At 35.5% G+C, this 13,550-nt stretch overlaps 1 protein-coding gene across 2 annotated transcripts; it reads right to left on the bottom strand.

Moving 5' to 3' along the window:
- Positions 1-652: 652 nt before the first annotated feature.
- On the bottom strand, positions 653-11,796 carry LOC127437995 (calcineurin B homologous protein 3-like). 2 transcript variants are annotated; one of them, XM_051693205.1, is made up of 8 exons: positions 11,659-11,796; positions 5,874-5,943; positions 4,880-4,960; positions 4,535-4,674; positions 4,200-4,261; positions 4,001-4,108; positions 2,643-2,690; positions 653-2,535 (listed from the first exon to the last, which is right to left on the bottom strand). In XM_051693205.1, the coding sequence occupies exons 1-8, from the start codon at positions 11,717-11,719 to the stop codon at positions 2,446-2,448; spliced, it is 660 nt and encodes a 219-aa protein (XP_051549165.1). In that variant the 5' UTR covers positions 11,720-11,796; the 3' UTR covers positions 653-2,445. The 2 variants fall into 2 exon arrangements, with proteins under 2 accessions (XP_051549165.1, XP_051549172.1); XM_051693212.1 differs by lacking the exon at positions 4,200-4,261 and having other exon boundaries at positions 4,509-4,674; positions 11,659-11,756.
- Between the last annotated feature and the right edge of the window lie 1,754 nt (positions 11,797-13,550).

The following is a 13,550-nucleotide window of genomic DNA, read 5'->3' on the forward strand; positions in this document are numbered from 1 at the left end:
TATTATTGTAATTTGTGTTTGAGAACCTGGATGGATAATTTCAACCCCCTCTGTATTTGGACAAACCATTAAAGGTATAGTTCACCTAAAAATTATAATTCTCTCATCATTTACTCACCCTTATGCTGTCTCAAACTCATAACTCAGATTTTCTTCTGTGGGACACAAACGAAGAGTTTTTGAAGGATATACGTCTATTTGTCAAGCTCGAGGAAGTGTAATCGAGCTTCAAATCATGATAGGCAAAGAGACTGCTGATGTCAAGGTTTATAGTGAAAAAGGAGTTACACTGTGGTCTGTTTCTCACCCAAAACCGATTGTTACGCTTCAGAAGACATGGATTAAACCACTTGAGTCGTATGGATTACTTTTATGCTGCCTTTAACTGCTTTTTGGAGCATTGAAAGTGTTTGACCCCACTGACTTGGATTGGATGGACAAAAAGACTTTCATATCCTTCAAAAATGTTTTGTTTGTGTTCCGCAGAAGACAGAAAGTCATACAAGTTTGAGATGGCATAAGGGTGAGGAAATGATTTTTGGGTGAACTGTTGCTTTAAGATATGTATAAGGACTAGAATGCTTATTTTGTGCTGGATTTAAAATAGTTTCTCTCCAAAGTCAATTCAGTTTCCTTAAGGTTTATTTAGATGTTTGCTTAATTTTTTTTTTTTTTAAATAAATCAACATTTGTTGTGTTTGCACATTTGTTTTAGTACACATTAGATCAGAATCGCATAAGATAATTACGTACCATAGTTTATTTATGCTGGTAATTATTTGTATAATACCCCAATGACTGCATCATTTATTCCTTATTAAGGCATTTCGGAATTGAATCTATGTAGTGTTGCATTGATTCTTGATGTCAGACAGAACATTAGTGCCTTTAAAACAAAAATCACAATAACAATGCAATGCAAATGCAATGTCTAAATCTATTAATATTTTATTATCTTCAAAATAAAGAAAAGATTTTATGACAGCTCTGGAGATTTCACATGGCAATAATGTATAATAAAGATCATACTGCATACATATAAATCATTTCATATCCACTTTTATTAATATACAGTATAACCTTGGTAGAAAAGTGGTGGCTCAGTGGTTAAGACTCTGGGTTACTGACCAGAAGGTCAGGAGTTCAAGCCCCAGCACCACCAAGATGCCACTGTTGGGCCCTTGAGCAAGGCCCTTGACCCTTTCTGCTCCAGGGGCACTGTATCATGGCTGACCCTGCACTCTGACCCCAGCTTAGTTGGAATAGGTGAAAACAAATAAATGTCACTGTATATATGCAAAAAAGGCTTCTCTCTCTTCTATAAGATGCAACTTGTCAACTTATTGGTTGTGGATTGTTAACTTTGGGTGTGGATTGTTTCAGAAATAGCACTGCTTTAAAAAATGGTTTTGATTATGCAAAGAAGTCTACCATGATCATAATGGGAATTTTGTGCAAAATGGAAATTTACACACTACTCATCCATATATACATTTAGTATACCAATATTGGATTAACCATACTTAAAAATGTATTTCTCCTGAGGTTACCTGTGGGTTTTTCTTTGTAACAATTCTTCTGGCAGTTGTGGCTGAAATCTTTCTTGGTCTACCTGACCTTGGCTTGGTATCAAGAGATCCCTGAATTTTCCACTTCTTAATAAGTGATTGAACAGTACTGACTGGTATTTTCAAGGCTTTGGATATCTTTTTATATCCTTCTCCATCTTTATAAAGTTCCATTACCTTGTTACGCAGGTCTTTTGACAGTTCTTTTCTGCTCCCCATGGCTCAGTATCTAGCCTGCTCAGTGCATCCACGTGAGAGCTAACAAACTCATTCGCTATTTATACACAGACACTACTTGCATTTTAAAAAGCCACAGGTGTGGGAAATTAACCTTTAATTGCCATTTAAACCTGTGTGTGTCACTTTGTGTGTCTGTAACAAGGCCAAACATTCAAGGGTATGTAAACTTTTGATCAGGGCCATTTGGGTGATTTCTGTTATTATTATGATTTAAAAAGGAGCCAAACAACTATGTGATAATAAATGGCTTCATATGATCACTATCCTTAAATAAAAGACAGTTTTTTTGTATGATCAATCATATTTTCAAAATCAATGCCAAAAGTTCACAATTTCTGCAAGGGTATGCAAACTTTTGAGCACAACTGTATCTTTATATCTAATGCAGTGACATTCATACATTTTACTAATTTTAGGGCCCACTACATGTGTTTAAGGAGAACTACATCCCCTCTGTTCATTCGGTTGGCCCCTGAGGTCTGATTCACTGTGAAATAGTCACCAGAGCATGTCATGTTCACTTCCTCAATATCTTGAAAATATAAGGTATTTCAGAGAAAGTAAACTAAATACTAAGTGTTGAAATACTTAGATAATGCTAATTTAAGATGTTTAGGTATCGAACAAAGACTTTAAATTACTCTCTATTAAAAAAGTGCATTGTCGTTGTGTTCATGTTCAGAAAGCGAATGTGCATCTTGGTCTCGATCTCGATGCCTTTTAAAATCTGTTGGAGAGACATTCAAATGTGAGGCACTGCATGAACAGTGTTGCATGTCATTTTAATATTTCTCTAATAAACTACTGACAAACAGACTGTTATAGAGTGCAAACCTGCAGAAAATGCTCAAAGCTTATTCCGTCATAAAATTCATCTGGACCCTGCAGCAAGGATATAACGTTAATAGGTATCAAATACTGAATCACATCAAATGTCAGACTATTAACACTCAAGTATTGCACTCTGCAGCTATGGTTCTCAACTGGTGGGTCATGACCCAAAAATGGGTTGCAGGTTGATTCTGGTTTAGGGTTGGGTACTGTTTCTTTTTCTGATTCTTATATGAAAAACATTCTTAAAACAAGATACATTTACTTGAGAAACAAAATGACATGATATTCTGTCTTGTTTTCAGATAAATATAACAAAATTAGGAATGTTTATGCTTATAACAAGAAAAAACTATTTGCCGATAGGGTAGGAGGAAAAAAGGTTTATTTTTCGACCACACTGGCAAATAGTTTAAGCATAAAACCCCACAACATTTGTTAGATTTTTCTGAAAACAAGACTTAAAGGGATAGTTCACCCAAAATCATTCTCATCATTTACTCACCCTCATGCCATTCCAAATGTGACTTTTTTTTTTTCTGCAGAACACAAATTATGATTTTCAGAAGAATATTTCAGCTCTGTAGGTCCATAGAAAGCAAGAGAATGGGTGCCAAAATGTTGACGCTCCAAAAAGCACATAAAGGCATCATAACATTTTGGCACCCATTCACTTGCATTGAATGGACCAATAGAGCTGAGAAATTCTTCTAAAAATCTTCATTTTAGTTCAGCATATGAAAGAAAGTCATACACACATTGGATGGCATAAGGGTGAGTAAATGATAGAGTAAATTACTCTACAACATTTTGGTGCAAATTCATTTGTCCCTGTAAAAGTCAAATTAGGCAGATGCCAACATACTCGAAAACCATGAACAAGGTAAGAAATAATTTGACCCAGACTACATCAGATTCAGGCTAACATGAGGATAAGTTTGTGCCAATCACAGTGTGTTTTTATCTGTGAATTACTGGCTTCCGAGGAAATGAAAACAAAATTCAAGAAACATTTAGTAATCAAAATTGTCAATTTGCATATTCGGCCTATGCAGTTCATGGTAGTATTATGTTGGGTCACCAATTGATGTACAACATAAAATCTCTTCTTAACAGCGCTAGCAATGCCAAGGTCATGGGTTTGATTCCCAGGAAACAAACAAACTGATAAATGTGTAGCTTGAATGTACTGTGCGTTGCTTAGGATAAAAGCATCTGTAAAATGGATAAAACAAGTCTTGAAACACCAGTTGAGAAGCATTGCTTTGTAGTAAAACACAATTGTATTTTAAAACTTCTAAATCAGTGGCAATCATATCGAATCCCAGTTCAGACATGCATCATGGAAAATGATACCTTACCATCTGACCCATTGTGACACTTGCGACTTCCAGCATTGCAGCATCTGAAATGACTTTGGCATTTTCTGTGTCTAAAGTTTCATAGCTGGACAGCAACTTCTCCACCACCTGTATTCATGATCACAGACAGTAACCAAACAAGTCACATGACAGATTTTTGTGGTAATAAACAGTAAGAATAGAGTGAAATAAATCTTACAAGTCTATATTCGTCCAATGTGATAATGCCATCATTGTCTGTGTCATGCATGTTGAATAGAACTACAGAAAATAAAATAAGTATGAACATATAAATTGATAAGAGAAATCTATCTATCTATCTATCTATCTATCTATCGTCTGTCTGTCTGTCCATCCGTCTATCTACTGTGTCTATCTAGCTTGTCTGTCTGTCTATCCATTATGATTCACTAAATGTTAAAGATGTGCCTGAAGTTAAATGTACATACATGGAGATATCATTATGTGTAACATGTAAATATGAGTTATCTGAATAATCAATTTGTACTGAAGTTTTGAAGTCTTTGGTCTCACAGCGTAATTTGGCTCTCTTGATGTTTTCTATCTCCTCTTCAGTAGCATGTGGTTTGGGTGGTCGGAAAAAGGCCAGAACGGTGAGGAATTCCTCAAATCCGATTTCTTGCAGAGAGCCTGCCTCATTCTGACCCAAGTTCCTGGATATTCAAAACACACATATGTAAGGCATTGTGCCTTTGCATTGAGTTCTAGATATTAGTATTTATGTATGACTAAAAGACAAAAACATGTCATGTATTAAGACACTTAGGTGTTTGAAACCAACATACGAAACCACTGCTTGAGAAACTAAGCATTAGCCCCAGTCTCCCCTATGGGTTACAACTTCTTTCCTGTACCCACCTTTTATCAAAGAACACCTCAATGATCTGTCTCCGGATTGGGTTGAAAGCCAAATAACTAATATTGTCAAGATGTTCTCGTCTGAAATTCAGAAGAAGCATTTTGTTTTCTTGTTAATTTCCTGTCACTACTTCCTCTAACATCTCTTTCAAACACACACACAATTGCTAGTATGTGCCCAACCTATAAAACCAAAAAGGAACTTGCTACCAAAACTATTACAACATCTTGTTATGATTACCATTGAGTTTGTTGGTCAGTATGTCTTGCATAGCCAAATGCCCTTGTCAAAATACAGTCATGAATGAAGGAAAGAAAGAAAGATCTATTCCATTAAAGACCTTGTCCTTATCTATTAGACGTTAAGAAGATAAATTTGTATGCTATTGTACTACTAAAAGTTGACAATTAACATTTAGAAGATGTTAAAATATACTGTCTTTCTCTTCCAGGAAAACAGATCAAACATACTGACAACTCATCTTGTGCACAGGCGCATGTACAAATTATCAGTCCAATAAAATGCTCTCTAGAATGAGAATGTCCCTCCCCCTAATACCACCTGCCAGTAGCGTAACTTGGATCTTATGGGCTCAAGTGCAAGGCACCAGTCAGGCCCCCCTTGTTTTAGAGTTGGTGGGGATGGTGGGTTAACCTAGGATGGCGGTCATTTCAATCTTTCTTTTCGGTTGGCCAACGGCCCTCTTCTCACCCTGGCCCCACTGGGGCTGCACATACTGCACTGCCTGTTGTTACGCCACTGCCACCTGCTACAGACTAGCAATAGCAAGGGGCAAATCGTGTCTCATGGTTGTGACCTAAATTACCGTACTATTTTATAAAAAAAAAAAAAATGGATGAGCCCTTTGATATGTCATGCCCTTACATCCTGATTTAATAGGAAATATGTCAAGACAGACAAGAAAGTTATGCTCGTCAAGCCATTTCATGAGGTTTTCAATAAATACCATTTAATCAGTCTTTTGGACAGTACCTTAAAATGTTCTCCTCTTGTGTCAAGTACATAAATCTGTCATGGAGATTTCTGATTTGCTCAATGGAAACTGCAGAGAGATATAGAATCCTTCAAATAAATACTTTAAAGAAGTGGTTAGTCTGTGGGAATCTGTTATATGGCAATATATGTAATACACATACAATATATACAGTCATATGTATGTTCACATATGCTTTTCATTGATCTAAAAAAAATCACATGCACATACTATATGCAACATCTATTTCAAAATACAAGAAAAATGTCTGTTTTCATATTTCTCAGATATATTTTCACAAATGACATTGCAATTTGAATATATACACAAATATACTGTATGAACTATAATTTTAACATACACTCACCGAGCACTTTATTAGGAACACTATGGTCCTAATAAAGTGCCCGACTTGGTCTTCTACTGTTGTAGCCCATCCGCCTCAAGGTTCAACGTGTGCATTATGAGATGCTATTCTACTCACTACAGTTGTACAGAGTGGTTATCTGAGTTAACGTAGCCTTTCTGTCAGCTCGAACCAGTCTGGCCATTCTCTGTTGACCTCTCAACCGTATCTGCGTGATTTTATGCATTGCAATGCTGCAAAACGATTGGCTTATTAGATAATCACATGAATATGTAGGTGTACCTAATAAAGTGCTCTGTGAGTGTATATGTTAATATATGTCCATTGGTTATGGGATGAATATAGTATCAAAATGTATTATTGCGTAAATGCGTAAAAATGTTTCCATCATTTCAATAAATGTCATACATGTATCTTACTATCCACACACAAATGCCTTTGAAGTTGTGTCTGTGAAATTCTGAATTAACTGAATGCTCAGCAATTTGTACAAATAGAGACATATTTGTGAATACATATGTTCCCTTTTGTATAAATGTAACACAATTTGCGTGTCTAACAAAAGGAAGACGTTCCAAATTAAACACAAAATGGCCTCGTGAAGTATTGAAGGTGCATTTGTGGATCAAGTGACACACATTCATTGCATTCATTGACGTTGTTGTGTCTATTCTGTTTTATTTATTTGAATTTTGAGACTTTTGTTTTTACCATGGCCGACCCACACACAAACAACTACAATGAATATGTCCTAAATTCATCTATAAGTGTGGGCACATCTATCCATCAATTTGGGAAAAATTCACAAATGCATGTTATTATCCTTATACAAAAATCTTTTTACTTGTGTCGGTGTAATTTATTATTAAATGAATGTGCAGCTATTTGTACAAATAGAGACATATTTGTGAATATAAATGTTCCCTTTTGTACAAATAAATCAGTTTGTGGATGCAACCAAATGAAGATGTTCCAAATAAAACACAAAATGGTCTTGTGAAGTATCGAATGTGCTTTTGTGGATCAAGTGACATGCGCACATTCATTGACGTCTTTTTGTGTTTTCTGTTTCATTCATTTGATTTTTGAGACTTCATGATAAAATGCACTTCCACACGTAACTTTGTGTAATATAAGCAGCTAACACTAAATGGCTGTCTCATTTTACATTAGGCGGGGCGTGGTTTATTCACAAGGTCACTCGGCATGCATGTGCCACTTCAAACAAACAGCGTCTGAGATCAACAGAAAGAATCATAGGTTTGTCTCGATTTTTCTCATATATAACCAAGGATAAAATCCTGTCACATTGTAAAAGGAGAAAAAAGCCAATTTTAGAGTGTAAGTCCTGGTGACAATATGTTTGTGTTACATGTCAGAAGCTTTCTAGCTAATAGGATTCCAACACTTGGCCAACCGGGTCTTTGTTCCAGGTCAGCGTTAGAGTCTGCTACTTCAATCTTAACTAAAGTTTCTAGACTGAAATTCTGTCTTCACAATGGGAAACATCTGTTTGTGTAGTCAAAGCATGAGTACAATTCTTAATGTTGTAGTATCTAATAGGGCTGGGCGGAGTGGCAATATATATCGTGGCATATCATATATAAAGTGTCAATCGGTAGAAATGTTTCTATTTCATGTTATGCAAATATCTGTGCATGCAATGCTCCACTTGGCCGAAGGTGTGACTGATAGTGAGAGAGACGAACAAACAAACATGGAGATAAATGAAAAAACAGATTGCAGGACGACTCTGAAACAAGTCAAATGCAGGAGGAGGAATATATTTTTGCATTAAAAGTTGCGGTCTCACGTTATTGGATGAGTGCGCTGCTTATCAGCTGCTGTTAATTAATTACCACTGACACCTTCAAGCTTTCCTACAGACTGTTCTCCCACAAGCACAAAGAGAGAGTTACATCAAGAATTAACAAATAACACCTTTGTCAACAGTGCATTTATATCAAGTAGACTATATAGTTACCAAAACGGTTTCCAGTATCTAATGGAAGACAAAATCCATAACAAAACAGTGATTGAGGGCTTTGCTTCAGAATCAAAGCAAATGTTTATATTCAAATAGAAAAGCCTGTTTGTGCTTGTATTGAAAAGCAATGCAGAGTAGATAAAACAGATCAAATAATATTTTTAATATTTATTTATTGATAACATTTTTCATTGTAATGGACATGACAGGTCTATTAGGCTACATTGGGCATCATTTTAAATTAAAAGAATTTATTATTTATTCATACGTTTTTGAATCACTTCCATCAAAATGTGTAGGCTATATTCCATATCACACACATGATTATTGATCAAAACTTTTAATAATATTACCATATAATTTGTTGCTTATATCGCCCACCCCATCACATGGTTATTTAACCTTTTTTTCCCAGGAAAAAACATTATATGGTTATATACAGCTATGGATTAAGAGACCACTGCAAAATTATCAGTTTCTCTTAGGGCTGCATGATATATTGTTTCAGCATCGACATCGCAATATGCGCATCCGCAATAGTCACATTGCAGAACATGCGATGTAGTAGCCTAAGGTAAACATATATCAGTCTACAATATTTTTTTTTTTAAAGGAAAACTAGCATTATATCTGTCTGATATGACGTAATTTACTCCGATTTATGGGTTCTTGAATACACTGAGTTTATTTATTTATTTTTTTAAACACGGAGTTCGTTGCTGCACGTTGTTGACATGCAGGCTCTGCTTGCGCATGACGAAATGATGAGCGAGGAACAGGCAAAAAAGACCAAAATTGAGAATTTGGTTGCAAAAAGAAATGCATCGTCAGTTATATGGAAATATTTCGGCTACAAACAGGATGATGTTGACCAAAAACAGGTACTTTGTCGAGAGTGCCTTGCAATTGTTGCCGCAAAACAACCAATTTGTTTGATAATTTAAGTCGGCACCACACATCTTTGTATGACGAGTGCAAAGCCAGATCTGAATGCCGTCCTAAGCAAAAAACTATTTTGGATGCCTTTGCCAGGTTCCAAATGGCAGAAAGAAATCACAGATTCAATAACATTTCACCAAAATGTTGACATGGGAAAGACATGGTAGGCTACCAATTAACACGGTTACCAAAGAGGGTTTTAAAAACATGATCCGGTCGCTTGACAAGCGGTATGTAATACCATCATGTAACTATTTTTTAAGTTATTTGTTTTATAAACATTTTATTTTATGTTGTATTTTTGTAAACCACTCAGGGTTGGTGTATAGCTGCTCTTTTTTATTTTTCAAATGGTTTAAATTAAAAGATGTTTATTGTTTACTTTTCTATTTAAAAAAAAAAGAGATTTGTAATTTAATTTGTAATGTAATAAAATGTTAAATGACTTATTTTGTCATTCACATTAATTCCCTATTGTGATAATGAAACTTCCTCCTTAGTGTAATGCTCTGTTTTAACCTGGTTGGAGTACAGAGATAAAGGCTCCTGTAATCTCCTGGATCCCTTCTAGACACCACCCTTCTTCATTCACAAATGAGCCCCTTTATTTTAGGGTAAGCAACATGCATTATTAATATCATAACATGTTAGATCATTGACTTTAGCCTGAATTAATAGAAGAGTATTACATAATTACAATGGAACCATGGTGAATTAAACAGTGTGTTAATTATTATAATAAAATAAACTACCCAAAATAAGTCAAAAAGTAAAAAGTCATTTTCAGTTTCTTTTTTTAATTTAAATTTTTCATGAAGATGCAGTTCCCTACAAAATCACCCCAATCATTCTAGAATAATTAATTCTTCTCAAATAGAGCTATTCAAGTCATCTGGTGAAGTCATCCTGTATTTTTTCAAAATCGCAATATATATCGCAGAAAAACAAAATATCGCAATGTCAGTTTTTTCCAATATCATGCAGCCCTAGTTTCTCTGGATATACTATTTATAGGTATGTGTTTGAGTAAAATGAACATTTTTGTTTTATTCTGTAAAGTACTGACAACAAAAGTCTCAAAATTCAAATAAATAAAACAGAATAAATGCACCTTCAATACTTTACAAGGACATTTTGTGTTTAATTTGGAATGTGTTCCTTTTGTTAGACATGCAAATTGTGTTACATTTATACAAAAGGGAACATTTGTATTCACAAATATGTCTCTATTTGTACAAATTGCTGCACACTCGTTTTATTCGGAATTTCACAGACACAACTTTAAAGGCATTTGTGTGTGGATAGTAAGATGCATGTATGACGTTTATCGAATTGATGGATAAGTGTTTACGCATTTATGAATACTTTTGATACTATATTCATTCCATAATTTATCAACAGTATGGTAAGAATCACATGGCTTCAGAGGACTTATATATATCCAACACAAAATTGGTGAGTTGCATGGATTTACTTTTATGGTGCTTTTGTGTTCTTTTTGAAGCTTGAAGTCTCTTTTCCCCATTCTTTGTAATTGCATGGAAATAAACAACCAATATGTTCTTTAAAATTTCTCTTTTTGTATTCCACAGGGTTTGGAACTATATAAGGGAGCAAATGATGATGATGATAACGAATTATTCCTTTAATATTTCACAGAAACTCTTAAAATGCTTCAACTGTTTAGAATAGCTAAACAGTTTCTAAACAGTTTAAGCAGGTCAGCAGGGGTTGCATTATTGTCTATGTATGTCATATGTCATATGTGTGTGTGGGTTGTGGGGTTGGGTTAGGTGTGAGATAAATTGATAATGAATTAAACTGTAAAATTGTACTTAGAAGGAATGTATGTTTCAGTATTGTAAAAATAATAAACTCTAATGCACTCCATTCCCCAGATTATATTACAGGAAGCTGAATTTGGTCTCAGTGCACAGATACAACTCTTTGTACTGGTTTGTACAACCTAATTCGACTCATTCTAAGTAGAGGCTGATCAGTTATTTGGTCCACCACAATACATATGTTATGATAGCTTTGTCTCTGCTATTTTGATTGTACATCAAACTTATGATCTGATACACGTTGGGTGATGTAATAATGTTTTAAATGATTATAAAAGTCAAGCCTGGTGATTCACTGTGCAAAGAAAGGTGCTGTGTTCAAACACAAGATAAATAATAATTGCAGTTAAAATGAGACTATGGAACACCTTGTTGCTAACTGCAACAAATAAAATTAATATTTTAGATTAAGAAATCAGAACAGTTTTGGACATGGTCAAACCACAGTTATTTGGATATGTTCCATGGTGGTACCATAATATTCTTTTAAGTAGTAACATGTACATGAATACAATATCAATCATTCATTTGTACCACATATCATGATGTTACAATCTGATACTATCATTGTACCATGGTACTTCATTGAAAGTGTAAAGTCAGGAACATAAAGTGTACATATTTTTAAAGTATTTAAATATACTCACAGCCGGTTTTATCAGCCAGGTCTTGGAAAACATGCACTCGTCTAGACTGGGAAGCGCCCATGTTAAAAGTACGAGAGATTAGTATGAAAGACGTATGCAGAGTAGCCAGAACTTTACAAAGTGTGCTCAAGCGCTTATGATGAAGTCCCGCCCCTATCATGAATTATGTAAATGAGCTTCAGTCACATACATGCGTCTCTGAGCAGCAGCTCGTCAGGTTTTTACCGCCTGGGGTTGGAAATTCCACCTGAGACCGAGTTATTCAAGTTTATTCACATTTGAAAATTTTTTGGTTTGTTATAATCTCCATACGAGGCACCGCTTAAAGATTTAGTGAATGACATACTGGGCCGATTTACTAAATGTTTTGGGGCGTGGCCAATATGATACTTTTTAATAGGATATCTATATTCTATAATAATGATGATTTAATTATTTATTTTTGATATATACAGTATATATAAACTGTATATGTAAGAAATAATTGATGACGGACTGTTGAATTATTGAAAAGTAATGCACACCCGAGGTGGTAATGGTAATTTTTCGCTAAGGAGTAAGGGCACAAACATACTTCACACAAGTACGCAAACGCGAGCGCTTCGCCAACGCATGACCAACGCATGGTCCCGTTGTACATACATTATGTGTGCTCTTGCGTTGCTCTAGCGGTTACAAACCTCGGACCACAAGGGGGCGAAAGAGTTTTTTAGGCGCCACGAAACAGGATTGGCGGAGTCAACATGTCTACAGTTGAGGAGTGTGTGCTTTTGTATTTGCTGAAAAAACGACATAGAGGGGGCAGAAGAGGGTGCATCCCACAGATATTTCAGATAATATAGAAACTGTTGTTTTGATCGTGTATCTAGCTTTGATCCAGCTCAAGCCTTCGTTGCTAGTTTGAAAACGTCACTTTAGAACTAGCAACGCAGGATGCGCTCTCTGTGTGTGAGCGTGTGTAAGTGCAGGTGAGACGAGGGAGCGCAAGGGCTCTTTTTAACCGAAATTGAGATAAATGTTGGATATTTTAGACATTGTTTCACATTTTTAACAGATTTACTTTAACCAATGTCTTTGTTTTAATTGGTTATTTTGTTGTGGTAGCCTGTAGGGCTCTTTGAAATAACTGAAATAATTTGATAAAGTGATATGGAACCGTTATGCAGAAAAGACCTGGAATTACTTCATAGCTGTGCGTTTACTGGACAATAATTGCACACCTTAGAACGTCTGTCATCCAATCAGAATCAAGCATTTAACAGACCCGTTGTATAAATATATACAACAGTTAGTTCCGGTCCTCGAATCTGACTGGATGAAACGTTCCATAAGAACTGATGTCTCAGAACATCAGCACTCGGACACTTCACTGTTTGTATCACTCCACTTGTGTTCCTGCCATTCTAAACTAAAGTGTAAGAGCAGTGCAGATGTGTAAAAAGCTAGATGTGTCTCTTTACATATATTTTGGTGACATTGCAGATTTTAGCCAGTAGGTGGAGACAAAAGACAATTTTTGTGTGTAAATGTGTCAGCTGAGATGACATGCATTTAGTCAGCGCTGTCAGTATTTTCATTCATTGGCACACCATGATTTCTCAGATTACTACTACACTACTAAAGCTGGGAAATAGCTTTAAACAGCTTTAAACTAACAACTACAGCATTGAAGCTCATCACAGCTGAGAGACACAGTCTGATTAATTACACAAACTCAAGGCGCTTACCTTTTACCACAGTTTCCACATTGGAGAGGACATACGGTTCAAAATGGCAAAGGAGATTGCGGTTTCTATAGTGAATGACTCTTGCGCACTGGCTACCGCAAAATAGGGAGGAATACCCCCGCTTGGTTTTTTCCACTGAGAAAATAGGTTGCATTAGACAAATGA

Source organism: Myxocyprinus asiaticus, chromosome 4 (assembly GCF_019703515.2).
Source record: "Myxocyprinus asiaticus isolate MX2 ecotype Aquarium Trade chromosome 4, UBuf_Myxa_2, whole genome shotgun sequence".
In the NCBI taxonomy this organism is placed as follows: Eukaryota; Metazoa; Chordata; class Actinopteri; order Cypriniformes; family Catostomidae; genus Myxocyprinus; species Myxocyprinus asiaticus.

Bases quoted from the DNA above. Each gene is read 5' to 3' on its own strand.
- LOC127437995 (XM_051693205.1), bottom strand. From the start codon at position 11,719: ATGGGCGCTTCCCAGTCTAGACGAGTGCATGTTTTCCAAGACCTGGCT. The intron at 4,961-5,873 runs GTACTGTCCAAA...TCTGAATTTCAG, and splicing joins CAAGAGGAGAACATTTTAAG to ACGAGAACATCTTGACAATA. The intron at 2,536-2,642 runs GTTTGCACTCTA...TCTCTCCAACAG, and splicing joins GCTTTGAGCATTTTCTGCAG to ATTTTAAAAGGCATCGAGAT.